Source organism: Meleagris gallopavo, chromosome 3 (genome assembly GCF_000146605.3).
Source record: "Meleagris gallopavo isolate NT-WF06-2002-E0010 breed Aviagen turkey brand Nicholas breeding stock chromosome 3, Turkey_5.1, whole genome shotgun sequence".
Taxonomy (NCBI): Eukaryota; Metazoa; Chordata; class Aves; order Galliformes; family Phasianidae; genus Meleagris; species Meleagris gallopavo.
Window position 1 is genome coordinate 61,840,505 of NC_015013.2, and position 27,639 is coordinate 61,868,143.

Here is a 27,639-nt window from a genome sequence, read left to right on the forward strand (position 1 = left end):
ATTAATGGTGCAGCACGGGGAAGGTTTAGACTTTCTTGGCCCTAGAGAAGCTGTTTTGAACATAAGGAACTGCACTGACCTGGCAGCCAGCAATTCAGCTAATGCTAATTCCTAGAAGACGTACTAGGAAGCCTGGACAGCTTTAATGTAATTATAAAGGAGAAGATGATACTGAGACAAGGTCTCATCCCTCAAGTATGTGAAAGTCTCTAAGCATCAAACATAGCAAGACAGGGTGAGCACAACATTTTGGGCATAATCTTCATTTTCTACATGGTGCTGCTGGCAGCCTAGGTAACAAACAAGAGAAGCTGGAGATTAACCAGTACGAGTAGCTAAACGTGAAATTTTGTATTTCTGAGCCCAGGATATGACTGCACAGTGAGACAGGAGACAAAGCCAAACAAATCTGTTTGGTACCAGAGGTAACACACCTGTTTCTCAGTGGGTAAATCAGCCCACACATGGATTTTTACTAACACATAGTATCTATTATTCCAAAATCATTCCAATAATACGTGAAGTGCCTTTTGAACAGATTACAGCATGACTATTATTCATTGCGGTTAGAAATAAATGAGCATGCAAAGTTAAAATGATGTCTTACAGAACAAAAAAAACCCATAAAGCAGAGAAAGTAGATAGCAATGAATAAGTAAAAACATAGGTGCCAGTGTAAAAAAAAGAAAGAATGAATAAATGAAATAGCCGTCAGCAGAATTAGAGAAAATACAGTCATTCTGAAAATCACCAGTTACAAAAAAAAAGCTTAGCACGGCGTAAGTAAATTGCAAAGTAAAGATTCCAAGTTGTAAAATAATATACCTGTAAAACAGGCAAAAAAAATCTACTCATTGTTAACGTACGAGTATTTATTTATTCCTGCCTCTCTAAAAAGAAAATGTGAAGCAGCACACCAAGCATTCCTGGAGAGAAAAAAGTAGTGCTTTGTGGCACAGAAGTGGCCTCCCAGCTGCCAGCTGGTCACATCTGACCTAGATGAAACATAAAAACATTTGCTAGCAGACTGCAGATGACACAGCGTTGGGGTGGTAAATCAGGAGGAAAACAGGTTAATGTTACACAATGAGCCAATCTACCTTTGCTAAACAGACTTAATCTGACAAATGCAACTGAGTGTGGACAAAGGGAAGGGAATACACATTTGGAACAAAGAATGTAGGTTTTGTTTATGCCGCATCTAGCAGATCCATATGATATGGGTATCGTGTTGTGGGTTTCAGTATGAGCTCTCTGGTGTGGCACTGTCACAAACAGAGGTAAGGCAATCCCTCTCTGTTCTGAAAGAGAAATTACAAGCAGAATGTGACTTCAGACAGTTACTGTGCGTGCTTCTAGAAAGATAATGGAGTTTAAAGTACATTCACAACAGGGACTGGAGGGCTGAAAAGTAAATATTGAGATGAATAAAGAAATTCAACCTATCTAGTTTACTGGAAGTTAGATAAATGTTATCTTGAAACAAGATCTAGTAGTCTAACAGGAAGGAAAATCAGTGCAGCAACTGTGCCAGTGGAAACAGCCGTCTGCATGGAAGTCTTTGAGATAAAACCAGATCTCCTTTCATAAAGTTAAATTTCTTAGTTCAGGTTCCTGGGGAAAACTACGGAGCATGGGCATGCTGATAAATCAAAATGCGCTGTCCTCTTCAAACTCAACTCCTTTTTTAACTGTTGTTTTCTACATTAAAAATTTTTAAGAGCACGTGCTTGGGAACTAGTAATAATAATTTAAAAGTTTGCTAAAGTTGGACTTAACAAGTGGAAGTATCAGAGAAGGTGACAGATTTGGCAGTATCAGAATTACTTCAGGTCACCAGTAGGCAGCAGCTGTAGGAGACAAATGTGATCTGGGGCTATATCTGTCAGTGTGCTCTGAGAGAAATGGGGAAGAACTAGTGTTATGCACATGGCACTGGTGTTTGGGAGATACTGATTCAAACCAGAACAGCTGCAGTTGAAAAAAAAAGGAATGTAAAGAGTACAAGAAGAGACAGAAACAGCCTGACTTGTTTAACTAAGAAAAAAAAAAAAATTCACCCAAAAACCCAGAAAAACAACTATATAAACACAAAACAACATGAAAACAACAGAATTGTGTTAATAGAATGGCTCTTTTTAAAATACAGAAAGAGAAAAAGCTAAAGGGCAATACTAGAGAAGGAAATAGCCTGTTGCCAAATTTAGGCTGGAAAAAAGACAATTATTAACAAGTAAATGATATGGCCAGCTTTAAAGTGTAATTTAATTATCTCAGAAAAAAATGTTTGCAATTTTGTTGACCATAGCAGTAGAAAGTACCAGAAGACATAGGTGGTATGCCTGCCAGCATTTCTAAGAAAAGTCTGTCATTTGAAATCTGCACATTAAACAAACCAAAGTTCAGTTCTGAAACAAGCATACGAATCTGTTAAGAGGACTTGTTTGCCAAGTATTTTTAATGTACCACATGCATTTAATGATGAGCCTACAAATGAAAATGTTATTTCCCTTATATCAGACTAGCAGTCCCAAATGAAAACAAAATGTGCATATCTCTCCTTCACAGAAAATAACAGGTTACTTACTGGTTTAGCAATCTGTTTTATATGCACCACATTACAAGAAGTGTGGATTTGGAGCTTACAAAGATGCCAGCATGATAGTTGTTGAAGTTGACTGCTTGTGCTCTCGTACTACAAAGAAGCAGAAGCATTTTCCACTTTGCCCATGCCAGCATATTTCATTCTTACCTGCCTGCCATTCAGCCTTAGCTTCGAGGGCCGAGCACAGACACGGGCCCAACCACTGTGCTGTGGCAACTTACCTACTGAGAACAGGAGCTAGACTGGCACACATTTTCCACAGAAGTCCAGGAGCTAGTACTGTACTAGCTATAGTGCTGCTAGCTCAAATGGGAAATTTAGTTGTGAATGATGCTCTCTATCTCATTAGTCACTGGTTATCTGAGTGCAGAGCTAAAAACAAAGCCTTTTTAACATAAACATTTCTTAAGAAAACTAATAAAAGAAACATAATGGCTTACAGCAGTTACAGCCCAACACAGTGGACCTAAAAAACTACTGAAAGTCACAGAAAATCCTCTAGCTGTCGTCTCAAGTCCTTAAATTCTCACCTGCTCAGGACCCATGGAGGACAACCCTGATGTAGGCACAGAGGTCGCTGAGGTCATGCTGATCTGCCCTGTCATCTGGTTCATGTTGTTCATACCACTTGTGTTGGTTGCCATGGATACATTGATGTTCATGTTATTATTGTACATGCTGGTGCTTGCTTGCTGCCCAAAATGTGGTGGGGACTGTTGTGAAAACATGCTATAGCAAGGAATGGAAAAAGCAATGTGTCAGAATGCTGAAGCCACTAGGAAACTGCTCTCTTTTTAATATATTTTAAGCTAGAATTTGTACATACTGTTGTTTTTCCCAACCTCAAAAAAAAAAAAAAAAAAGAACTAGTTTTCAGCTGCATCAGTGTCTAAGGAATAGATTTTCAAAATGTAAGTTCCCATGTCTGTGCATAAAAACACATGCCTTTGCGTGTGAAACTATGGCAGAGTACAAATCTGTTATGTGTATGCAATAACAGCCAATTAGCTGCTGAAATTTGTCTTCACATATTCTAAATATATTCAGGAAAGCAATTTTTGGAGGGAAAGGAAAACATCTTTTTTCCCCTCCATCTTTAGCAAAGCATGGGACTGCTAAATCAGTATTGGATTTGATCTAATCAGCTTTCTTTTCGCAGCAGAGGCTATTCACACATATGTATATCAGATTTGCACACACAATTATGGCAAGTGGGCTCACAAATATAGACATGCAGTTGTGCAGAAATTTATTTACTAAATCTTAGCGTCAGAAAAATGTGGCACTGTAAGAAACTACAGAACAGTCTGAGACAATTGCCCTTTATGCTCTTATAAGGATATTTCTGAACAGCATTAAGTGTAACTGTGAAAGATTTCATCCCAGATTTTACTCAAAGCCAAGTGCTTTCTGGATGGTATCTTCCTTCTTGTTGTGTTAAAAGTCACGAGAGGGCTTTTATATTTCCTAAAGACACTCCATTATTTACACATCAGTCTTTTCCACTCTTTAAACATACTCCAGCAGTCTATGAAGGAATTACTGCTGAAGATGTGCCTTTTTAGAAGATCTGAAGCACTGCAGGAGGACTGCTGCATGTCAGGTTGCACACAGAAGCCACCTCCACATCAACAGCTGACTTTCACCCTCCAAATGAGAAAATCTTTTCAGGATTAGTGGCTCAACCTTGCACCCAGGTACTCCATTATGCTATTGCCACCCACTTTCTTTACAGAGCCCTTTGTGGAATGCAGCTGCATTCCAGGCGCAGGACCAAAGTCCAAAAGTCCTGCAATTCTCTTCCTTCTATTCTCTTTTCAGGCCTCCAAACCCCATTTTTAAGTTGTTATCTGGATGGCTGAAAGAGTACACTACAGATCATTGTGAATACCCAGTGGCTTGTGTAAAAACATTTGACACGTCTCCACTGTTCAACAAGCCAGCCATTAGTCTGCCCCTGCTGCAGTTTCAGCAGAAGCCTTGGCAGCAGTAGCTCTGTCTCCTGCAGATGCTTCAGGAAGACAGTGAGGGAGAGGTACAGACAAGGATCAGGATGAGAGATAAATCGGTTGCTCTAAGGAGAACTCGGATCAGCCTCATCACTGAAATACTGTTTTTCTGGGTTTATTAAATATATATAAACAAGCAGGAAAAAGATTTGTTGTTGAGCTGGGACAGTAAAAGCAGCCTGAGAGCTTTGGGATGAGGAGACCACTGTGCTAGAGACCTGTAAGCACTTCAGCCTCAATTGACAGAGGTCAGTTACACAACAACCTGACTGATCTTCCCATGTTCCACTGAAAAACACAGATCACTGCCATCCGGAAACTCCTTGCTGCCTACACAATGTGTTCAACACCCAACCCATTTAATGAGGACAGGCTGATTATAATAGTTGCACTGACTGGGCACGGGCCTCAATTGGAAAGGTGATTGCATGCATGAGGCATGCTACATTGCTCTCAGAGAATGATAGCTGATCCCAAATATGTGCAAGTACTGGATTGAACCTGGTTGCACTCCAGCGTTTGAAGTGGGAAGTGATATCCAGTCACCATAATTCCTAGAGCAGTATAGAATGCATAGGCTATGGCTCAGCCTGATCCAGCCATGTGGAAAGCACTGTGGGAGCACATTAAAATCATATGCAGAAGAAATGCATCCACACAAATGTTAGGAGCTGGAGCTCACTGTGCAGCACAGTTGCTTCTTAAGAACAGTTTTTTATCAGTTATCAGAGACAAAGCAATGCATTGTGTGGATGCACATCTTTTAGCTATGCACTCGCTTTGCCCTGTATGAAGACAGTATTTAAACCAATTCATCAAGCCAAGTTGAAAACAAATTTCTTTGAGGACAGACCGTTAGTAGCAAACAAATACATTTAAACAACGCCATAAATAAGTGTAGACCATAAATTACTGCATTATGCTGTATGCTCATTTTTGTTTTGTTCTGGATTTACCTGTTTCCACCCATATTCCCTTGTGCCCACCCATTCATCTCTGTAGAGGACTGATAGGCAGGATTAGCCTGAGTCTGCTGAATCATGGGGCTTTGTGTATGAGCCAGTCTTGGGGACATCAGTGGACTCTGAGGAGTGGTGGCCCCTGTGAAGCCTGGATCAGGCTGCTGACTAATTCCTAAAAAATAAGGAGAGAAAATTAGGCAACGTACACTCAACGTTTAAAAAAACAAGAGCTCAAACCTGCAGACTTGTCTTTGTACTTATGTCACCTGGAACCTATAACCTTGCACCTTAACGTAGGACCTAGACTTAAAGCAAGATGTCATCAACTCAATACTACACATATAACTGCAGAAATTGTTTTGCTTGAGTACGTTGGCTACTCGTGTGTCCCAACCATACATGCACTCATCCCACTAGAGACCACAAACAGAAACACTGTGAAGTGAATTCTTTGCAGAAACTGCAGTCAAACAAATAAACCATTTGTTCTGCACACGAACCCACTTTTGTGAAAGAAGTTATGCAATACCCATTTACTGCATAACTTTTAAACATTTGGTTAGAATTTTTAAGTTTTTCTAAAGTTCCTAGAGCCCTAGCACCTTGATTTCTCTGTCCACACAAAACTAGACAATGCCATTTTGTGAAAGCATTTAATGATTTTGTAAAATGAAAAAAATATCTAGATGAAGAAAACAACTTAGGCTGTAAAATGCCAATTACGTGCAGAAATTTTGTTTTCAACCAAGACATTTTGGTCTTCAGTTCTTCAAGAACAGCACACTCAACAGAAACAATCCCCTCAATGTTGGCATATGACTCGGGTGGTATGAAACCAATTTCTATATTCGCTGTCTGCATGACAACTCTGTATCTGAGTTTGTGTTATAAAAGGAGAATATCTTCATATCTCTTCATTTTCATAAAGCAATTACAAACACATAGAGGGAAAGCACAGCTATGATTTAGAAGACGGTTTGAAGTATAACAAACCAGTAACAATAGATAGCAAATTTAGAATTGAGTGGAAATAATTTGTTTTGATTTTATCAAAAGAACTTCAAATTATTTTCTACAACTTTTACTCTCACTTAGTAGTAATGTAACTTTTACAACTTTTTACAGATCTACTACTTATACAGAGCTACATACAGCTTTGTAAAGCATACAGATAAAATTGTATTAGCTATCATATTACACACAGGTTCAAGGACGGAGACAGAAATGTCCTATCTGAAACTAATTTTTATTATTTAAACTCAATAGCTAGTTGTTAATTTTACATTATACAAAGGATTGGAAAGATTTAGGAAGAATCTGTTGGGTATTAAAGCAATACTTCATTACAAAAATGTAAAAAATTCCCAACCAATATAAAAATGATGTTAAAGGATCACGTTCAGCTTTGTACGCTGTTTCATGTGGTTTGCTGGCATAAATTCACATTCTTTGTTTGAGCTTTTACTGGACAAATTGATTTGTTTAGTCAAAATACAGAGTCTATCAAGTCTATAACACATATACTTCCACACTTGCATACACATTTGTACACTCACGTATCTATGCACATAAACAATCACACAGATTACACTCCTGGTATTGCTCAAGAGAAGAGTAGATCTCAGGGTGGTATTCGAGCTAGAAGAGTGGCAAGTACCATGTTACATTTGAGGACGTCTGTGAAGCCCAAACCTCTACTCCTCCGTGGGGAGCTGGGCAAGGAAGGGGCTGCGGGATGGGATCTTGGGGAGTCAGTAGGGATAAAGGAGCACTGAAATTACAGAGTAAAGACAGGTAGAACCAGTACCATAGTTTGGAGGAAATGGGAACTGCTGTGCGTTCGCCTGTGGGATCCGTGGGTTGCTCATGGTTGCTGGTATGCCCCCTGTAGCAACCATGCTGGGGGTCATGCTCAAGCCCTGCCCTCGCATCATCAGTGTCCGCTGCTGCACCTGCTGCTGCTGCTGCATCTGCCGCTGCCGCAGGTGCTGGCTCAGGATCTCCCGTTGCCTCTGCGCTAGCATCTGTGCGTTGATGGGGCCCTGTAGGAAAATCACCATTACCTGTTAATAACTCCTGCAAAGGTGACACCACTGGAGCAGTCAGGGAGATCCCAGCTCTTTCTTCATCCCCACCACACACCTAACATAAAATGCGGAAAAATCACCTTGCTAATGCTTCAGCTGAAAGGGTTGATAACTGCAGGGCAAGGGGAAATGGTTTTAAGTCGAGGGAGGAGAGATTTAGATTGGATGTCAGGGAGAAGTTCTTCACAGAGAGAGTGGTGAGGTGCTGGAACAGGCTGCCCAGAGAGGTTGTGGATGCCCCGTCCCTGGAGGTGTTCAAGGCCAGATTGGATGGGGCCTTGGGCAGCCTGGTTTAGTATTGAATGGGGAGGTTGGTGGCCCTGCATGTGGCAAGGGGTTAGAGATTCATGATCCTTGAGGTCCCTTCCAATCTTGGCCATTCTGTGATTCTGTGATTCCGTGATTCTGCTGGCAATGATTTTTCCAACAGCACAAGTGTCATCAACAGAAATAATAACGGCATTTAATGCTGCAGCAATTTCTAATTGCAAAGAGGGCTCATTGAAAAAAATGCAGTTTTAGGAAATGAGAAGTCTGGTTAAAAATGCAATCATACCTACTTCTAGTAAGTAACCATGCAGCTTGGGTAAATATGGGGCTCTCAGAAATAAAATAACAAAGAAAATACCACTAAAACAGTAAAATATCATTTAAATTGCATTATTAGTATTCAAACTTTAACATTTGTGGTATTAACAATACTGTAGCTTGGACTAACTTTAACAGGAAATGGGAAAATACACGGATCTGTTCTAAAGTACTGTTTTTCTCACCTGTGTCGGCACCCCGGGCCTCAAAGACAGGTTCATATTGGAGACACTGCTCATCTGATTTATCAGTGGCTGCCGATTCTAAAGGGTAAAAATAGTTCTTAGCAGTATAAAAAGAAAAGGGAAATTTTATATATATCTTTTTCCCGATCAGTAGGCTCAATAGTTTGAGGACCTAGTTGTACAGATGCCAGCAGAAACTAGTTTTCCTGCTCAAATCCTGTTATTCACAGAATATCCAAATAACAACACTAACACTGTCTTCACAGTTCCAATCTTGTTTGAGTTTTAGACTGGATTGCTGACATTGACACCAAATCAGACCCTATCTTGCCTAAAGGCAGGAACAAATGATCTTTCTTTCTCCACTGAAGTAGTATTAGTATCTTCTAAATAACACTATGAACTTATACATTCAAAAATGACCCTTAGAAGTAGACCAAGGCAAAAAAGAAAAAAAAAGAAAAAAAAAAGGAAATAGTAGGTAATAGCTTAGGATGTGATGAAAAATAATGTAGATTACTGGAAGATTCATAGAATAGAATTATTAAGGCTGGAAAAGACTGCTAAGATCATCCAGTTCAACCATCAACCCAGCACCACTTTGCCCACAAACCCATGTCCCTCAGTGCCACATACACAGGGTTCTTGAACAACTCCAGGGATGGTGACTTTACCACCTCTCCGGGCAGCCTATGCCAGTGCCTCACTACTCTTTCTGAGATGAAATTTTTCCCAATATCCAACCCGAATCAAGATATAACAAACAGAAACAGGCCTATGAAAGAAAAGGCTCCACTGTGGCCTCGCTCAAAGAATTAGCAAGCCCCAGGCTTAAATACTGGGCACAATATTGTGCAATATTATAGAAAGAATAAGGGAAAGCTGCAAAAAAAAGATCAGAAACAGAGAATGTGAAAGGTGCTCTTCCAGAAAACCTCACTATGGCTTTCAATTGAAACGAGACTGTTCTAAGCATACATGCTGGGCACCCGAGCGAGCCGATGCAGAGGCTCATGCCATACCTGCTGTGCCTGGAGTCGGTGCTGCAGCTGGAGCCGCAGCTGGTTGGGCTGGCTCTGGATGATGCTGGCAGGCCGCAGGCCAGGCCGGGGCTGCATGCGCAAGGCGGCGTAGCCAGGGCGCTGCCCCATGGCGTGGAAGCTGGGGTCCTGCATGGGAGCGTAGCTGCCCTGAGCCATCTGAGCCTGAGCCGTGTACTGCTGGGAGAAAACCTGAGCCTTCTGCTCCAACAGCATGCTCGAGTCCTGGCCGGGGAAAGTCTCTGGGTCCACAGCCTGGCTCTGCAAAATGTGGGGATGACATAAGCAGTTGGTGGGACATGGTTCCTACATGACTGTCTGAGACTAACACCACCTGCAAGAACACCTTTCCAGCATACGAACACTTTTACATAGCAAATTATGTCAAACTTTTTTTTTTTCTTTGTATTATTATTGCTTTTTTTTTTTTCTTATAAAACAAGTATAATTGCATTTTGGTGTTACAAAACATGTTCATGAAGACAAATTCCGCCCTTCTTTTCTCTTCTGTCTTTAAAACAATGACTTGCAGTCTTTGTCATGTTTTTAGCATCACCATTTTATCATTATGTTAATGAATGGAAGCTTGAAATGACAGATTTTGTAATAAAATCTGTAAATAAACAGTTGGCAGGATATTTTGCCATTGAATCAGAGACAAATTCAAAGACATTACTAATGAATAAGGATGAGAAAGTAGATTTTGATCAGTATCTTTAGACAAAATAACAACCTGAAACAAAGACACTAAAACTACTACTGAAGCTAATGGGAATAAAGTGCCTAATTCTTTCAGGGCACTTCTGCACAAACTGATTATCCATTAGCATAAAAAGCAAACACAACTCTAAACTCTATTCTAGATAATATTTGCTCTTGCCAGAATAATTTTATAGCTTATTCCACACTGTCCCTGGAAATTGAGTTAATCTAAATTTCACTGCCCTCGTGCAATAAAGATTTTAAGCTTTTCTAAGATGTGTGATGGATATTTAAAAAATAACATATTCTAAAATGTGATGGTTGTGTTATGTGTGAAACTCGTTAACCATTTCCACTAAGATATTTATTAAACACAAATATATTTAAGACTGAGTTTGAAATAAAACATTATTCAGATTTTTGGGCGGTGGTATTCCAAAAGTTATATAACACTGCATAGAAATTTCACAACGCAAAACTGAAGTTCACCAACAAATGACACTTCACCGAGTTCTATGTTGCACTAAGTTAATTTTGGGAATAGTTTTCACATATCTAAAGCAAGATTTCATCAGTCCTATTTCATAGTTACAGATAGTGCATGGATGTGGAGAGACAAAAGTAGTATCTAAAACACAGAGATAGTCAGAAGTTATCACCAGGCTGCTAATGAACTCTAGAAGTGAAATGGGTGTTCTAGCCTTGTCTGAGAACATGAAATCATTATAGAGGCACATATGGTTGTTTCAGAAATACAATTTTGATGTCAGAAACATTAAGTACCAGTTTTTCTTCAAAAGCTGTTTTTGTTGTTTTTTTTTGATACATGTTTTTGCACTATATAGTACTGAAATGGACCAGAACCAAATGAAAGCTAGCAAAAAGAACTCTGGGGAAAAAAAGTACATCAAACAACTTAATGTGGCATGTTCCAAATTAAAAATAAATATATAATTCTAAGTGCTTGGAATGAAATTATTTGCTTCACGGTGAAGAATGACTATCCTTTATCTCACATTAATTAACTAAAGGAAAAAAAAAACAAAACAAGCAGGTGAAATGACAGTTTTGCCTATCCAAAAGCTTGATGTTAGTGTAATACAAAGGTCTTAATCCTGCTCCTCTGATCTTAGGTCTGCATAACCTTTTTTATTCCTTCACTTTGTCCTGTTTCTGGCCATGATCGTACCTTTCTCCCACTCAGAGTTGTTCCTCTGACCACCAGCTAAGCAAAAGCCTTTAATTTTTCAGTTTGGGTCAATTTAACTGTATAAAGCAGATGAGCACAGCAAACATCAAAACAAGAACTGGGCAAGGGTGGCATGGGAGATGTGGGAATTATAAAGCTGGGGCTGAAGCAAGCTTTTCAGGTGACAGCAAGCTCTTAGACCGACTTCCACTAAAATACACCACCTCATCTTAGCTTGTAAGAAGAATTCCCTTCTGCAACACACATTTTACCTCCATCTTACAAGCTATCCTTTAACCACACTACCTAACGTATGTAATGCAGATTCCACTATACCTGGCTAACAAGTTCTGGTATTCCCAGAGCTCTGTCGATTTCTTCTAAGCCATCAAAATTTCTTAGTGCCATATAAAGCTGATCCAGGAGAGCACCTTCATCACTGGGTGATTCTGATGAAGGATGATTACACAGGAGATCATCTGGTGAGCTGCCAAACGGTTGCCTGTGAAAACACGAATACTGCGTTGGTAAACAGCTGCTGAAAGCTCAGAAATAGTATCAGTGGATTAGTAGTCACACTGAACTAACAAGTGGAGACAGAGATTACTTTAATAGCTGTCAATTTTGTCTAGAAACCTATTCTGGATGAAAGTTCGGCCTCCCAAAGAAACAGCTAAATAGCGTGATTAATGCCTGTCAAGACCCTTCAAGTGCTGTGTATCCAACAAGCAAGTACACTGAGTGCACCCGACTGCTGACTACTACAGAGAGAAGCATATCAGCAGAGAGGCACAGAAGTCAGTATAGAACACAATCACTGAACATGGAAAGCTAAATAAATTTATTTTCGGGTAACCACAACCTTGAATTTTAGATATTTTATTAAGTTTGCAATCACAAGTAGAGAAAAAATTCATTTCCATAGTTACTCTTAACTGCATTTCTATCATACTAAGCAAATTGAAGAGTCATAGAGGGGTTCAAAGATTGCCTGAATGTGTACAAACTGAGCAGCTGGAAGAGTTGGCCAGAAGGAGGAAGAAAAGGACATTCACCTTTTTCTTTGCAGTAAAACACTGTAATAACTCAGCACATCCTATGGAATTGCAAGTTTATGTACTTGGCTATATGCCTCAAAAGAGCATCAGCAAGAATTGGGATACTGCCAGGCTGATGGGGCCCTACAAATCCTACCTACCTCACCCCCTGCATTTGTATGCAAAGCACACGCACATTTACAAAGACAGAATAAATGTTTGTTCCCAACCTAAAGGAGGAAACTCACTGAGAAATAAACTAAATCTGAAATTACACCTTAGCAGCAGACAAATGACATATTTTTGCTTTGCACTGCTCACAGACTGTAGGGCTTCTATATCACACACAATGCTACAAGATTACCACAGCAAATATTAAGAGAAAAGCATTCTGTGAGTAAGGGCAGCTACTATGAGCACATCATGGTAGAATCCCTAATGGACACCGCTTGTGACTGGCCTCCACCCTGACACAGAACCATTGATCACAACCCTTTGGCAACCAGCCAGCCAATTCCTAATCCATCGAACAGACCATCCTTCAAATCCACTCCTCTCCAACTTAGAGAAAAGGATGGTGAGGGACCATGTCAGAGGCTTTGCTTTTAATATGTGGTTGCCATGAAGGTCTAATCTCTACGTCAAAGATGAGTAGAAGGAAAGAGATGCATCATTGGGCTATACACCTAAAAACACTCTGAAGGACAGTAAACAGGAAAACTAAACGTGTAGGTATATGACCTATCTTTAGCACACTGCAAAAGCATTAATCAACCTCATATACAGAGAAGTTTCTACAACTCTCAAGATAGCATTATAAATCAGCAAAGACAAAGAATACACAGAAAAAAAAATCCTTCAATAAAATTTCTTGCAAACTTTAAAGTTGACTTATAAATATGAGCTGGAAAAACAATCAGTCCATGGGGCTAGCAAAAAAACCTCACTCAAATTGTAAATAGGCATGAAGATATATGGTAAGAAAAAGTTTAAAACATTTGCTAAGTTCTTTGCATTAATCAATAATGACTTTTTTCCAACTTCTTTTATAAACCAGAATGACAGTGTTTAACTTCTGTCTCAAGTAATTATTTTTACTCACATTTTGACTTTGTAAAGAGATACATGATTTAATAGTCATGCAAACAATCAGATCATAAAAATGAAAATCCCAAGGCTTAAAATAAAATGAAGAGACAGCACCAAACAATTCATCACTTCTGTTTTGGTCTAGATCATCAAAATACGATTACTTTCAGATGCAATGCGACAGGATTTTTTTTTTCACCATCTCTAGCTATGACAAAACTGGAGAATTATCTCCCTGGCTTGCTGACCAAACTCTGGGGCCCTGTATTTTATATTATGGTAACATTTATAATGAGGTAAGTTATGTCAATAGTACTTTTGGTATATGTGCATCCTTTCAGGGGGAGAATTAGCACTAGGATGCATTTTCAGAAGTGTGAAAAAGTAGAAAAGTAGCAGAGAATATGCCACAATGTTAAATTTATCTATAATATTGTAGGACATCCTTTTGGAATGAAAACTAAGATAATGCAGTCAGAAGATTCAACTTTCTTCACAGACTTTTTTTCCAACTGCTTCCTTTTCATTTCCTTTTCAGTACTCTTCCCATCTGCTACTGGATAAGATATTCTTACACAGTTCAAAATATTTCAGTGTTTCTCCTTTGTCTGTCCATTTTGCACTACTTATATAGTCCACATATCTCTAATTTAAGCTGTGAGCTTTTTGGGGAAGACATACAGGTCTTTTTAAGCAAGTGTAAACTGCTTCTCGTAGTTATGAAATTATTTTGAAGGCATAATAACAAACAGCTATTTTACATGAGAGTTAAAATAGGCTGTGATCCAATGCTGGTTCTGGTTACCTGAGGAGAAGCTAACCTCAGGGTGAGGCAGCCTCCCCTTCACTTCATCTTTCTTCCCTTGTAGAGAAATCGGTTAAAAAGGAGCAAACAAGAGATGATGACAAAGTCCTGCGCTACTGAAAACACTGCTCCAACATGGGGAAAGACAGCCATATTGTAAGTTCAAAGGCTTTTTTATTTAAAGTGGCATTTTCCACTTTTAGTTTTAAGTATTTTCCTTGTATGAGTCCTGCTCCGAAAGTAACAGTTCTTACTTTATTATGTCTTATTTTATTATCTCCATCAGAGATGGATGTTGGTGGTATGGCAATAGATGTAGAACCTTCCCACCAATATCCTGTTCCATGTTGTTGCCATGTGGCAAATGGAAGCAGAGGGACACTCTAACACAATGGCATCTGACATGGAAGTGTGTATGGAGCAATGATGTGGAATTGAATTCCTTCACCATATGGAAAAAATGGCAGCCACTGACATTCAGTGATGCTTGCTGAAGGTTTCTGGAGACCAAACAGTGGATGTCAGCACAGCAAGGCAGTGGGTGGTGTTGTTCAGCTGTGGCAACAGCTACAGTGGTCCTTTCTGCTGGGGTGAAAGTAATTTTTGAAATGACCCATGTCCCTACCAGTAATATGCATTGTTAACAACATTGCTAAAACTAGACAGAATTATATTCATATTCATATTTGAGAGCTGAAATTGATGCAACTACCTGCAGCACTGGCAGCATTTTCTGTGATATAGAACTCTTAATTCCTCCAACCCAGTAAATGGCAAAGATCTGTGGTGATATTTTACACAGGACGTTGTTTCCATGAGGCATAAACAACTCTGGCCTGTAAAATCTCTCCATGCTTTGATGTGTCACTAAGACTCACCTGTTCTGACCACCAAATGTTGCCTGGTCTATAGGCAAGATGCTGTCTGGCCACGGTGCAGTCTGATTTGGAGGAGCCTGCTGTTGGCTATACTGAGGTCCTCCTATGTTCATCTCCAATTCGGATGGCCCTAATCAAGGAAAAATAAACACAGATTTTTCTACTTTCATGATAAATCTTTCCATTGAATCATCAATGTTGCACTAAAAGCACTAAAAGCATTAAGACTCTAGTAACATTACACTTCAAAGCATCATTACTTTTTTGTTAAACATCACTTTTAAAATTTGAGTAAATGATGTAAGAACTGTGACAGGGTTGACGACAAATAGCAAACATGACATCATAGATGTAAAATATTAGCAAGAGAAGTATTTAAAAAGGTACTATACAAAGTCAGCATTGTAAGAGCAGTGTACTTGCCCTGGAATTGGCCAAGTACAATGACAATGTTCACAGCATATCCTCTTTAAAAATATTTTTTAAATTTCACATCCGCTTTCTTAGGAAATCCATATCATTAAGAAGCTAAAGAATATCTGGAGTTGTTATTAACACACGTTAAAACTTAACATTTTACACACCTTCCTTCCTTCTCCCACAGGAAGCTCTCACTGTGGAATGCAGTTCTCATCAAATCTAGAACTGCAGTGAGACTTTTTGCTGCTTCACCTTTGACAGCGCACAAGTAAAGGCACAACTCCACACACTTACCCATATTCATGACCTGAGATGGAAGCATCTGCCTCGGGCCAGGCTGGTTGCTAGGTCTCAAGGGGATGCTGGCTGTGGGGTTGCGGATCAGGCCTGCCTGCACCGGCCTGTTCATGGCGCTGGCGGTGGGCGCACACGTCACCCTCACAGCAGAAGCCTGGCTTCCCCACTCTCCAGATGTCATGGCAGGTCGTGGGGCACTACCACTGATCATTCCTGCACAAAAGTTGGGCAGAGTCAGGTGGAGGAGCATGACTCAGGGCAGCTTTAGAATTGCAGCTGGCTGATGAGCTACATTTTTAGAGATGAAAATGGAGCAGTTTCACTCCAAGCGCACTGCATCACAACTGCCTGTCCAGATGCGCAAGGCTACAGAAAGATGCCGTACACTGCTTAGTCAAGGCAGTGGAGATTATTATGCACTTTACATGAGGAAGATCCTTTTATCATTTCTGAAACACTGTTAAGAGTAAGTGTTCCCACGTGTAGTCTGCAACAGGTGCTGAGGGTGTGTGGATAGCACTGACTTCCTTCCTCAGGAAATGAATCACGTTTGCTGATGTGTGTCTGCTTTACTTTCCAAGTGCTATGTGAGAATGAAGACTTGAGTAACAACATGTTATCGCTACACACACTTGCAAATTATAAGGATTAAATTCAAATTTGCATTCTGCAAACATCTTTTGGCAAGTCCTTTAATTCATAGTATATAGCCTTCTTAGCTTCAAGGCTTACCCAAGATAATCTTGAACCAATATATAGTGCAGGGAAATTACTCACAGGAACTTTCCGATAGATGCTGAAGTTCATTACCGTTATTTTAGGGGAAGTCCTCCTACATCTACTGTAAACAACTGATACGGTTTATTTACACTTGGAATATACAGAACTCTACACTCCGACAGTAGTAAAAAAAATAATAAAAATGCCAATGCAGCACAGACACACAAGAAAGCAAAACAACAGAAAACACACTTAGAACAATATGTTCATACAGTTTGTACATTTCAATTTCATACAGTCTAGAGAGCAGATAAAATATGGATTTCAGACTGGACTATTTCTCCATATAGCTGTAATTTGCAACATCCTTAAATGAATGCTAAAAGCCACCCTTACAATTACTACTCATTTGTTCAGTTATTTAATGATGTATAACCGAGGAGAAGAACCCTCTGAAGAGGGTCACTGTTTCATCTGCTGAGCAAAATTTGCTTCAGTATTGCATCCTCAGGTTTGTTCTGCTTGTGTACATATTCCATCAGCTGAAATATGTGGTGTGCTAAAGCAAATGGTGGGAACACAGATAATGCTCTATAACTTGTATACATAAGATGAATAACATCCTCAAATATCTATACAGAAGGTGAAAGTAATAGGACACTTGAAAGACTACAAGTTGACCTCTAATCTACTCATATAATTTATATCAGAATCTGTCAGTATGTCTCTTTTAGTACTGATGCAAATTTTGGCAATGAATAGCCAGCTGAAATGAAATATGCATTTATTCAGTTTTCTTAGCAGTTGTTTCACACTTGTACAGTCTTGGACTATGTATTAGTTGAAGTAAGTCAATCAGACTGACTTTTCCAGTGAAACATCTTTTAGTATCTTTATACAGTATTAAAGTACTGTGAAGAAATCAGTACACTACAAACAGTTCAGGATGAGTAATACCATTACAAGATCTCATGGTTCCAGAAAAAAATGTTTCAGAAAATGATGAAAGCCTTAGCTACTCTTTAATTTAAAATGAGAACTAACATTAATAAGTAAAGGATAACTAAGGGCAATTGCAGCATCTGTAGAGATACATCCCAAAAGAGTAATAATTATAATGTCCACAGTTCTGTTTTGAAAGGACCACTTGTAAAAAGTGGAATGGTTCATTTATTTACTTTCTTGAGGCAGAGATTTGATTTTTACATAAGCTTCAGCTGAACCTGGAACATCAATATGAACAGACTCTAACTGCCAATAAAATATGTGCATGTAGAAGTTTTAAAGGAAGTGAAAAGCAGAGTGCAAAGAACATACCTAAAATATGCATTAAGTTCAAAATAAGTATGCCAATATGTAACAGCACATTTAACCTCCCCCCTCTTTTTTTTCCCTAGACTGATTGGATACATGCATTCTGTATTTGCTAATAACCTCAACATTAAGTTACATGTAATGCAGTCTGTGAATCAAGTACATTAAAACAAATGGAAAGTGTTCTTACCTGTACTACTGTTTCCTAAAGCTCCTTGATTTCCTATCATCCCTTCATTCCTGCCCATCAGTCCTGGCTGAGGTATCACTGAATATGGGCTACTCGTCCTTATGGGTGGGAAGGCTCCTGCACCTGTTGGGTTCTGCAGTGTGATGTCAAGTGGTAGATTCTGGTTTGGTAATAACCTGCCCAGTTGCCCTGCTCGTGGGTTATTAAAAGCTAGACAGGAGGAGCAAACAAAAAGCAAAGTTACAAGAATGGAAACTTGTTTAAAAAAAAAGAAAAAAAGAACCCAAACACACTCAAAGCTCCGGGCTGAGCTATTTAATGCTGCTTAATTTACCCATTCCATCTGTCTGAGACACATCCCTTCTTGACATTTTCATGTAAATTTCAAAATGGAACATTCTGACACTGAAAGAGATATGACTTATCTTTTTTAAAACCTTAAGTGATACACTTTAACTTAGAGGGTCACTGCAGCAAAACATACCACTGTGTGATGTGCATGCTACTGCCACAGTTAATCTTACACCTAGTAGGACTGTAATTGTGGGCAGATGTCATCCTGAGGCAGATTGTTGGGAATAATCTGTCTTGAAATTTTTCCAGCATAAGCTGTGTCCTTGGAGAAATTACCAAAATTAAGGACAGATTGAGTCTATATCTGATCCTGTAGCTCCATCTCCATGTCTCCTTCCTATTTTATTTTATTTTATTTTACTTTATTTTATTTTTGTTGTTAATAAATACTTTCATGATTCAGCAACAATGAATAAATGGTCATGCTTTTGTTTATACTGTCTGCCCAGAGAAGCAAATAAATTAACTTATGAGACAAAAATGCCACCATAAAGTCTTGGATTGACCTAAAACTCATCACTACTGATGATTTAGAACAGTTTTCCCTGTAAGCCTGAAAGATCACATAGGTGAGTAAGCAATCTCTGCAAGCAATCCCTGATCCTACAAAAAGGAAAGCTGGAAATGCAGCACCAAAGAACAACACAGATGTGACGGTGCTAAGATCACACATTCTGCTTTTGGTTAGGATGGGACTGAAGAAGGCTCCCTGCTCCTCAAGCAACAAACTCTTAAGAATTTGGCAAATCTAGCAGTGCTCAACAGTAATATATATATATATATTTGTAACAGGTCAAATTATTTAAAGTATTTTCATATACAACTTAAAAAAAGATGAAAGCAGGTTATTTCTTTGGGGAAAAAAATAGTTTGAAATTGTGTATGACTTGACATTCATTTTACACTGATTTTCTGTGAGCATGTAAAAAGCCACTCACTACTCCTATGCACCTGTTTTCTGCATGCTCTTCTACTGAAAGTAAGGCAGAAAATCCCTTGGAGAATTAGGCACAAACACAAGACTGAGCTAGGAGGGGAAAAAATAGGTTTTTAATTTACATAGTAAACAGGATGCTTCTTTTTCAAAACTGCTGTTACCCACCAAGATAGTTTCATTGATAATCATACTTTTACTACACTTCCAATAGCTTTGAAAGCAGATTTAAAGTCAAAGATACGAAAATGATTGCAAAGTCCCCTTGTGTTATGTACCTAGAAATAGAGTGAATAATACTGTATTTATAGGACAAAAAGGAAAACAATTTCAATCAATATACTATCGTATATTATATTGTGCATGTATAGATATATAATCTATATGTATATACGTAGCAGACTGGATGGGACTTCGAGCCCAATCAGACTGGTTTTTTACACTTATAAGCCAAAGCAAAGGCTTAACTCTGAGAAGCTGAAAGGAGCCAGGAGAGACCATGCTTCAGAAAGAATATATTAAATCTTTCAGCTGCATGGAGATTTTTTTCCTGGCAGGTACTGCTGCTGTTAGTACTCCTGTACTTGCATTTCGTTTCAACAAATTGCAAAGATCTGTAGTGGCTTTAATCTAAACATTAATAACTACTTGAACATTTCTAAGAACTAAATTTCATAGAATGGCTTAGGTTGTAAGGGACCTTAAAGAGTGACTCTGTATAATATCTTCTTCAGCATTCATAGCTGATAAAACCGCTGCCTTGCTTGCTTTCTTTCCACTATTTTATGGTGGCATATCAACATTTCAACCGTGATTAATTGATAAAGTTAAGGAAAACAGTCAGCTGGAAATGACTCAATTAGGAACCACAATTTCATATCAAATTTAGGTATTCCTCTTAATCATACATCTTTCTATTAATTCTGTGGAAAAACATTCTGTCATGCTTTGAAAAGCCTCACTTGTTCTGTTTATGGAAAGAACTGTTGAGAAAGAGCAACCGACATCAACACAAAACACACAGACTCTTATGCCAAGTGCCCTGCAGCAGCAGCATCACCCGGAACTGTAGCACTTTCCAACAGACATGTTTATTTTGAGAGCACACCTTAAATCTCCTTTAAAAAGGATCTAAGTGCACTGTGTGATTGAGATGGAATCTCCAACTGTGTTTCAGAGCGAGATGACCGCAGATGGCGCTACGCCATCGCACAACAACGGGGAAGGCTGAGTTGCTGCCTCGTTCCTCCCCTGCCGCAGGCCCACAGGCACGGCAGCCCCACTTTGGGCTCCACACGCTTTCCCTGCCCATGCGCAAGCCGGACTCACTGCTCTGTGAAATCCTCATTGCTGGTTTCTGGGTGGCCACAGCCGTGCCGGGGCTGCTGTCACTGGTGAGCTGCATGAGGTCATTGATGATGGCTTGCTTGTCGACCGAGCCTGCTGGCGCGCCTGGGCGGCTCTCTGGGAAAAGCTGCGGTAGCTGGCTGTTCTGTAGGTCATCCAGGATCTCCTCCAAGTTATCCAACTCGCTGCCTGGCTGCAAACAGAGAAAACACAACACACGTTGCTGCTCGCCTGCTTCCGATGCCCCGCTCGTGCCACAGGGCAGGGCCTTCATATGTTTCCTCCAAGCAGCCCAAAGGAAGCTCACCAACTTGTCAAAAAGGGACTGTGAAGGCTGCCTGGGACTCACCCGTCTCGCTATGGGGAGCGTGGCACGGCAGGCAGCAGGGGCTCCCTTCAGGACCCTGGCACTGGGATGCACACAGCCACACAACACGTACCTCGTGACAGTGGGAACCAGGAGGCTTCTTGCCATGATCTGTGCAGGCAGCGTGTGTAATTTGGCAGGGAAAGAGATCCCACAGTGATGAAGATGGGGATTTATGTAGGTATAACAAATACTGCTTTCAGCACAGTTGTATTTCCAGTCTCTTTATGACTTGATTAAAAGCATATGATGGAAAAGTTACTTCATGGCTAAAACAATTCCCCATGCGTATTTTCTTTCTTACATAAAAAATTGTAACAGTGAATATCTTTATAGAACTTAACTGGCAAAAAGTAGACGTTTCAATGAAGCTCTATAAATTAACAACTGTCAACTAGTTACTAGATTAGGAATTCATTTTGCCCTCAGCTTTCCAGATCTGTGAAAATAACTTCTCTACAACAAGAAGGAAATCTAATTACATTCAATTCAATAGAAATCTAACATGAAATGAAGATGGCAAAAAACATAAAGTTCATCCTACACTAACATAAATGCTGACCTGCATGTATTTCTTAAAAATGTTACTTTTCACCAGGATTGCTTTTGTTGACCTCTCTATGAGCACTCAGAATTAAAAACTGCTCACTGAAAGTTGGATTACAATTTTTTTAATCCTACTTTAAATTGGAAAGACTTTTAAAACTCTGTTGGGTAATAGCTACAAATAAGCAGTACAATCTCAGTTACCTCTAAGTACAGGAAACATTTTATGATAGTATTTATAATAAAAATCACCCCTGAATCAGCATCTTCCTTAAGAATCTACAAACACAGAAGAGCGGCACAGCTTGGGCAGACTGGATGGAAAGAGAACAGAGCCACAGCACCACAAACACACACACACCAAGATACCATTCTTCTTGTTCTTTTTGTTCACCCACCACCTTGTGAGCTTGTTTGCTTATTCTCGGAGAGCTTGTGATGCAGAGGTCAGCAAATAGAGCAAGTAGAGAAGAAATACCTGAGCTGAAATACCTTCAACTATCTACTGAGCTGCTTGGTCTAGCTAAGAAGTGGTGTGCTAATGCTGTATTAAACTCCTGCTGCCACAGCTAACCTACTCCTAGACAGCTGAGCTCTTTTACTCAAAGGTAGCTAGGGTGTCTCTAAGTTACACCTCTCCATACCTTTTTTGGATCATTTACTGCAGAAAAACATGATATTACGCTTTCCTCCTTCCACATAACTTTGTAGTCCTATAGATCAGACTATATAGTGCAGAGAGAGAAAGGTTTACTCAGTTAAAAAGCAGCATGTGGGTGATCTGGAGGCTGGTATTAGTGGCAAAGTGGTAAAAAAATCACAGAATCTGGAACTGGAGCTGGAAGAAATTTAAAGCCTTGAGGCAGACAATCAGTATATGCCATAACCTACAGAAGTTGATATAACCTCTTGTTAGAGAAAGGCAGTGACAAAATCCACAGCTTCCCCAGGGAATTTCTTTCAGCACTCTACGATCCTTAATGTTCAAGTTTTTTTTTTTCTTCTCAGTGTCAACACTAAACTTCCCCCACTGGAATTTAGACCCTTCCATGCAGATGCATTTTGAATCTGGAGAACAAATCGTGTTCTTCTGCCTTCTTCTAATTTTTTCTGCATTTGAAAGCTGCTTCATGCCTTGTAGGGTTTGAGGCTAAAGTTAAGCAACCTCAAATCTTCAAATTTTCTGCAACCTATAACCTATTTTCAAGACCTCTATTGCTCTTGATGATCCAGTGATCTGCCTTCAGCTCACCCACAGTCCTGTTGCAGTGTCCAGACCAGCACTTCGGTTGCTCTCCATCTCTTCTTTTTTTCTTTGTCTGTGCCATTATTCTTCCTAATTGTAATAAATAGTATTTATTCATCCTCAATATTCTCCTAAGGTTTTTCCTACTTGCAAATGAAATTGAATTCTGTCCTCCAAAGTATTTCCAGACATTCAAGTATCACACACAGTCTTACTAAGTGTCCTCCATTCTAGCACCAGGTTGTTTATGTTAACTGAAATATGAAATAGCTGCTGCTCAAATTCCTGCAGTACTTCCACTTTGACACTGAATCCTTAAATAATTACATTGTGTGTAAGGATTTCTAAGCAGCTTCCTATCTACTCACAGTAGTTTCATCTTGACCATGCATCTCTGATCTGCTTACGAGAATACCTCGTGTAACAGTGCCAAAAAGCCTTACTAAAATCAAGATGCACAGCATACACTGCTTCACTTCAGCCAAAAAGCCTGTTACCCTGTTGCAGAAGGAAAATAGATGGGTCTGACATTGCCTGCTCTTGACAAATCCCCATGCTGCCTCGCTACTTCCCAGGCTCGTACAGGCAGTTTGGTTGACACAGCATAGCAACAGAAAAGGTCGAGCCAAGAGGAATTGAATGTCATTAGAAGAAACCTAAATCATTATGAGGACAGGTGATAAGCAGATTCAAAAAGGCACTCCAAGCAAGAGACATTCAAGAAATGTTTACAGAAGCTGCATTTTGAGCACTGGGAGAGCTGATGGAAGAAGCCTGCAAGAGCTGGTAGAGGAGGCTGATGTAGAGTATCATGAATTATAAAAGGATGATTCAATACTCTTTGGGGGAATTAAGACATATGGCCTTCATTAAGCATACTTTAGACAACAGTGAGGGAAATTTTTACATGTTGCAGAGTTTTTTCCTTTGAATTTGTGCTGGACTTTTTCTTTTTTTTTTTAAACATTCTGGCTACTGCGATTTGTTTAAACATCAAACATTAAAAAATATCACAAAACAACAAACTAAAAACCAAAGAAAACATATGATGCAAACGTGTCAGAAAACTGCACTCCCCACAATGCCTTTAATTCCTCCAAGGAAGTGGCAATGAAAGGCCAAATGCAATAGATCTGTTTTAACAACATAAATACATAACCTTTCTTTTTCTTTTTTTTTGGCTTTAGCATGATCAATATCAAATATTTTATCTTTAATTTTTGATGAGATGAGGGTTCTCAACTGTCGCAAAAACACCAAGATAGTGTCAGCCTAAGTTTTACCAGACCCACCCTCAAATGGCACCATATGTGTAGAAAGTAGTGTTAAAATATTTACTTGGTAAGTTTCATGGGATCTTTCTTTTATTTATACTCTATATTTATTTTGTTAATGGTCTAGATTGAACTTTATGTAAATAGAAGGCACACCCTAAACTCCCTGTAAAGCAATTATTTGTCATGAATGAACAGAAAAAAAAAAATCCTGATAAAGTGCAAAGCATCACAAGAAAGTTCTTGTGCATATATTTTTACTACCTCTAAACAACACAATTCCATCCATGTCCATGGAACTGAGACACTAGGTCCTAAAATACATTAGTTTGTGCTTAGAGATTCTTTTTCCATTTGAAAAAACACCTGTTTTCTAAGTACTTACCACCATCACATAAAGCAAGTCCACGTATCAATAGAATTCTTTTAGTACAACTAGAACAGCAATACCTAAACATGCAGTTTGGTTTGGAAATCCTGCCATGTCAAAGCCCAGCTTCCACTGAGGGAATCTTTCCATAGATTAAGACTGGATAATGCCCTGAGCTCTGCACTCTCTGGGGAGCTCTTTTTCACCATGGGCAATGCCCACAGCTTGCATGCATTGACACCGCATTCCAAACTCTCTTACAACCATATATGACGAAGGCACCTTGGACGTTTTGCTTACCACAGGATGGCTTTAGGTGTGAACACAACCTGAGGATTATAGAAGTAAGGTATAGTTACAGTTCAGCTCACTAGCTACCTCTTTGGCACAGGCAAACATTTGACCATGAGAAGTAAAAATAAAATAACAAATCTCTGCTTAAATCTAGCCACAAATAAAAGAATTAAAAAGAGGAAAATTTAAGTCAGAATTGGAATCAACATTGTATCTTCCTCACTGCTAACTGCAATAAAAATACCGCTGGCTAGGCACCCTGGTTTATTGTAAGGATCATCTGCTACTAACTTCTGGAAATAGACTTCTAGAACTGTAACTAAAAGCTATTCAGAAAATGGAATTCCCCATCTAAGGTTCTGATAGAATTTTGAGAAGAAACCAACATCTATCATTAATCTAATAGATTCTGGGCTCTAAGAAACAGGCTTTTTGGAAGATCAGGGATGTGTGTAGAGGAGATAATTTAGTGTCAGGCCATTACTAGTTCCCATGTAAAGCAAGGGGATAGCAATGTTCACAAGATGTGTGAGGGATACTAGAGCGCTGTGTGAATTTTGGGAGAAAAAGGTACGTGCTTATGAAGATTTCTGGAACAGCACTGGTGGGGACAGTAGCATTACAAAGTTCCTGTCAGACAAACAGACTGTCTATACTGTCTGCTGGCTAAACAAGAGGCTAATACTTCTAGAGATAAGAATTTCACTCCATACTATGCCAAGTGTTTTCTTGGAGGATAAGCCATGTCACGTTCCTACATCTTGGCTTCTTTATCTGTAGTATGAACATCTTAATCCACACCCAGTTTTACGAGAGTTTTGCAGTGCAAAATAGCAAAACAGAATGTTTCTTTTGCAATGCAATAGATAACATTCTTCAGTGCATGATGTTTCTGTGATGCTTCCCTACATTCTCATTTGCTTCCAAGCTGTCTCTGTCGGAGCTGATGAAGAACATTAGCGTCAGATAAAGCAGGTTTCTCAAGTGTCTCCTAGTGATGGAGCAGATGAAAAAGATTCAGTTATTGCCTCCACTAAGGGGCAAGGAGAACCTGGAAATTACCATTGTGTTTTGTTTTACTTTGTTTGGAGGAAAGCAGCCAGAAAATGTTGATTCTTCATCATGGGCTCCCTCCAGAACAGCAGCAGTGTGTGCTCTGTTGTTTTGAGAGACAGCAGAAGCAGAGGAGCACATGGCAGGAGAATGAGGGGTGAAGTCCTGCCACAGCAGCCCCAGAATAGTGCTCTGGACTGGCTCACTGCTGAGGGACAACCTTTGGAACAAATCTGTAGCTGCAAAACTTATAATCCCACTGCTTTCCCTGTTTAGTAGCAGAGAACAGCACAAGTGCTTGCGTACTCAACAGCAGCAGTCCCGCAGGTCTCTCTCTCATCCTCTTCCCCGCAGTGGTCTGAACTGGAACAGCAATCAGCCTAACAAAGCACGATAACCCTCATCACACTAAGGAAGGAAAAAAGGTGCAGAGGTCCTGGAAATACACACTGCCATTTGAGAAAGGTTTCCTGTCAGTTGCTGGTCTCCACAGAAGTGTATGTTTAAACACACTACCTAGAAGACTTCTATTTTTAGGTCACTGGTGCACTTCAAAGCATTTCCTGCTCAGAAAGTCACACTAGAAGCAAAAGGAGAAAATGTAATGGCTCTTCTGCCCCCGAGCACCTTTTGCAGAGGCCATCCCAGTGCCGCTCCATGGCAGTTTCCAGAGAAACTGCACACTCAAGTGACTAATTGCTTAAAAGTACAACATTCCTTGGGGATGAGAAGTTTTAAATAAACCTGCAAAATAGGTAACACAAGCACACAGCTAATTTTTACATACGGGAGGAAGAAGGGGGGGGGAGGGAAAAGGACGCAGGAGAGTGGAAGAATTTAGCACAAGAATCTGTGTTCCAGTCTTGTACTAAATAGTTCCAGCTTTGATCTAAATTTAGGCAATGAGCACTTCCTGTGGGAGACCGTCTTCCAAAGCTGAAGAGTTTTTGATGCTAAATATTTTCAGTGATTTTATAATTGGAGTAAAGTGGTTATTTGTATAAAGGCCTGGCCTCCAGCTAGACAAATGCTTACATTATTTTATATTCCCCACCATTTCCTCCCCTATCCGTATTGGATTTCTCTTGTTTATTCAGCTCCAAGTTGCACTGCATTTTAAGTAGCGTTTAAAACTATTTTAAACTAGGATGAACAATAAAAGCCCCTCTGTCATGACCCAATAGCTGTACATGACTGCTGCGTGTTTGGCTTCTCCTTGCCTCAGCACCAAGCAGGCTCCAGCATTTCAGCCTTAATATCACAGCTCCTGCAGGGCCCAGCTCCTGGCCCTTCCTGCACCTCCAGCTCCTCTCCTGGGGGAGAACCTCTGCCTTCAAACTTTAAACAGGGCAATACACCTACAGTCTGTCTTCCACAGCCCCAACAAACCCACCCCTGACCTCAGAAACATAAAGCCTAAAAATAAAAAATGAACAGATTACTCATTTTATTGAGTTCATAATGTTGGGAGCCCAGTTTTCAAATGCTTGAGATGGGTAATACTTGAAGAAACTGAGACCTCTTTCTTTCAAGTTAGTCTTACAGTTACATGTTTGCATTTAGGGTGAGACTCAACCTGCCTATCTTTAGTCACAAAGACAAGGCAGCTCAATTTAAAGTAGCTGTCCAGGCTACCATTAGTCAGCAGAAACATTGCTAGACAGCAGCTTACCTTCACTATTTTAAACACACATTAGGAAAATTCCATACTGTCCTCCCCACTGCTCTCTCCTTTTT

At 39.7% G+C, this 27,639-nt stretch overlaps 1 protein-coding gene across 1 annotated transcript in view; it reads right to left on the reverse strand.

The window, feature by feature from the left end:
• Positions 1–27,639, reverse strand: part of NCOA2 (nuclear receptor coactivator 2) — a 53,760-nt gene that overhangs the window by 10,436 nt on the left and 15,685 nt on the right. The window contains exons 8-17 of the mRNA XM_019614100.2: positions 20,735–20,945; positions 18,118–18,327; positions 15,891–16,106; positions 15,177–15,306; positions 11,704–11,869; positions 9,459–9,737; positions 8,437–8,514; positions 7,384–7,618; positions 5,571–5,748; positions 3,136–3,334 (exon numbers count right to left, since the gene is read on the reverse strand). Of these exons, the coding sequence (XP_019469645.1) occupies positions 3,136–3,334; positions 5,571–5,748; positions 7,384–7,618; positions 8,437–8,514; positions 9,459–9,737; positions 11,704–11,869; positions 15,177–15,306; positions 15,891–16,106; positions 18,118–18,327; positions 20,735–20,945 (1,902 nt within the window). The remainder of the gene's footprint in view (positions 1–3,135; positions 3,335–5,570; positions 5,749–7,383; positions 7,619–8,436; positions 8,515–9,458; positions 9,738–11,703; positions 11,870–15,176; positions 15,307–15,890; positions 16,107–18,117; positions 18,328–20,734; positions 20,946–27,639) is intronic.